General features: G+C 41.6%; 1 protein-coding gene across 2 annotated transcripts in view; it reads right to left on the bottom strand.

Annotated features, from left to right (window-relative positions):
- The window catches only part of arhgef7a (Rho guanine nucleotide exchange factor (GEF) 7a), a 50,730-nt gene that overhangs the window by 21,658 nt on the left and 26,572 nt on the right, over positions 1-2,500 (bottom strand). For both annotated transcript variants that reach the window (XM_063213698.1, XM_063213699.1), the window contains exons 7-8: positions 1,749-1,843; positions 1-94 (exon numbers count right to left, since the gene is read on the bottom strand). The exon at positions 1-94 is cut by the window's left edge and continues 2 nt beyond it. In XM_063213698.1, coding sequence (XP_063069768.1) covers positions 1-94; positions 1,749-1,843 — 189 coding nt within the window. The remainder of the gene's footprint in view (positions 95-1,748; positions 1,844-2,500) is intronic.

Here is a 2,500-nt window from a genome sequence, read left to right on the forward strand (position 1 = left end):
GGTGATGTCCTCCAGGGACTGCACTAGTGTCTGCTGAAATGTGCTGATCTCCTCCAGATTACCCAAGATGATGGCCACATCAGAACTACTCAACCTGGAGAGAGAGAGAGAGAGAGAGAGAGAGAGAGAGAGAGAGAGAGAGAGAGAGAGAGAGAGAGAGAGAGAGAGAGAGAGAGAGAGAGAGAGAAATTGACAAAAATAAATAAATGAAATTGGACAAAAAATGAAATAAATGAATGTTAAAAACAGCAGGGTGGAGAGATGATGCAAAAATAAGAGCGAGTGGGAGATGACATGAGTCAGAGAGAGAGCGAGAAGGAGGAGGAGCGGAGAGAGATAGAGGGAGAAGGAAGTAGATTAAGCTTAAATGGAAGATCATGCCAAGTAAAAGAGTGTGTGGGGGAGACGGGTAATGAAAAAGGCCGCCATTGGGAGATTACGCAGTGAGTGAGGTTAAGTACTGTATGAGAGAGAACAGAGACTTGGAGAGATAAGAGCTGACTCATATCTCTGCTTTATGACTATGCAGTTACACTTTACTTAGAGACTACAGCTGAAACAGGAGAAGAAACATTAAAGTCTGATGAAGAACCCCTCACATATTACACTCCAATCCAGGGCCGGTAACAGCTTTGGCTGGGACTGGAACAAAGTCATCTAGCCTACACTACCTACAGCATATCAAATAAATAGAATCTGAATGATCTTCCTTGATCCTATATATCAGTGTTCCCCAACCTTTTTTGTCTTGCGTACCCCTTAAGCCTCTTTGTTGTGCCATGAGTACCCCCTAATTCATTTTCGATATCATTTTCTCTGTCCTGATGTGGCTGCTCCATACATTTGATATAATAATAACACTTTTCCAAGTACCCCCTGCAGTGTGCTCGCGTACCCCTAGTGGTACACGTACCCCTGGTTGGGAAACACTGCTATATATAACACAAGGTGCAAAAGCAGGATATATGCTACAGAGATATGTCATACCCAAGAATAGGTTACCTGCCAAAGTGGCAAGTGAGACAAAAATTGCTGAATTTCAAGAAATAGACTTTTTTTAGCTGCAAAACTTACTGTACTTTGGTCATGCTAGTAAACATTAGTTGATTATTTAGTAAATATTCATGAAAAGATCAAATTTGGCAACAGGAAGCTCAGTTGCAATGAGCAGCATATTTGCGATACCTACTCTGGCCACCATTCTACGCAGTACACCTTTAAGGCAGCCTTTATACAAAGGTTGCAATGGCGAACAAACAACTCCACTGCACCATCCTTAGACTCGTGTGGGTAATATTAAGCCATTCTCAAGTAGCGTCTTTGTGCAGATGAGGCAGCCAGGCGGGTCCAGTCAGTGTTGGCTGAAAAGACTCAACAGCATTGCCATGATATTACTAAGAGCCCCAAGTAATATAAGACCTTGGTCATTATACTTTTGGTGACAGTAAGTTTAAAATGCAGGCTCTGCGCAAAAGGGGTTAACTTGTCATCATAACATCTGTGGATACTCGGCACATTGTGTACTGCATAGCATACTGTATACTCAAGATGCATACTAAGACAAGGTGGAGTCAGCAGCACTCAACAGGAAGCCTGTTTAGTATGGGCACCACGTGTGGAATCTCGACTCTTCTTCGTCTTATGGAGGCAGAGGAGGAGGAGGAGGAGAGGGGAAATAAAAAAAGAAAGAAAGAAATGGCCAAGGGGGGAATGTCAATGGCTGCCGTCTCCATGACAACGGAACTTACTTGTCAGTGTTCTGGAGCGAGCGCAGGTAATTGGACAGGAGGTTCTGCAGGTCTTTGGAATATTCCGTCTCTGTCTCTAGAATGTTCTGAAGCACCTGAGGAGAGGGAGAGAGAGAAAAAGATTGTGTGTTTTATTTCCACAGGCTTCCTCCAGGCAAACTGCACCTATTATATTAGACAAACATCCCAAGACACATCATTTGTCTGACAGTAGCCTTCCATCATGACAGGAATCAAGATATCACTCACATAGTGACTGGAATGATAGGAAATGATAACCAATAAGTAATATTTCCTACAGGCAAGTTTAAGGGTGTGGTTGCACAATGTATTAAAAATAAGAGCAATATCGCAACATCATGATATTGGATTACCACTAAAATATGCTGTGTCAAGTTCAGCAGTACAGCTACACAGTGTATATCGAAAATACCACATCACACGCACACAATCATCATAGCCTACTTAATTGTAGAATTTGCAGGCACAGCGATAAATTGACACAGCGATACAATCAGGTTATCTTTCCACACTCCACATATCAAAATATGTGTCAAATAAGATTTAATAGCCTTCCCTAGTGTTCAGTGCCTTGGGCCTCACAATGAAGGTGTCAATGAATATGAATACAATGTTTTGTATTATCTAAAAAGCATACGCTTATTCATTTTTGTCAATTGATTACCAATTATTAATGAATCTGTTGAATTAATATAACAGTGGCATTAACTGTGGTTACACCACCTGATGTC

The sequence above is a fragment of the Engraulis encrasicolus genome, chromosome 13, assembly GCF_034702125.1.
Source record: "Engraulis encrasicolus isolate BLACKSEA-1 chromosome 13, IST_EnEncr_1.0, whole genome shotgun sequence".
NCBI lineage: Eukaryota > Metazoa > Chordata > Actinopteri > Clupeiformes > Engraulidae > Engraulis > Engraulis encrasicolus.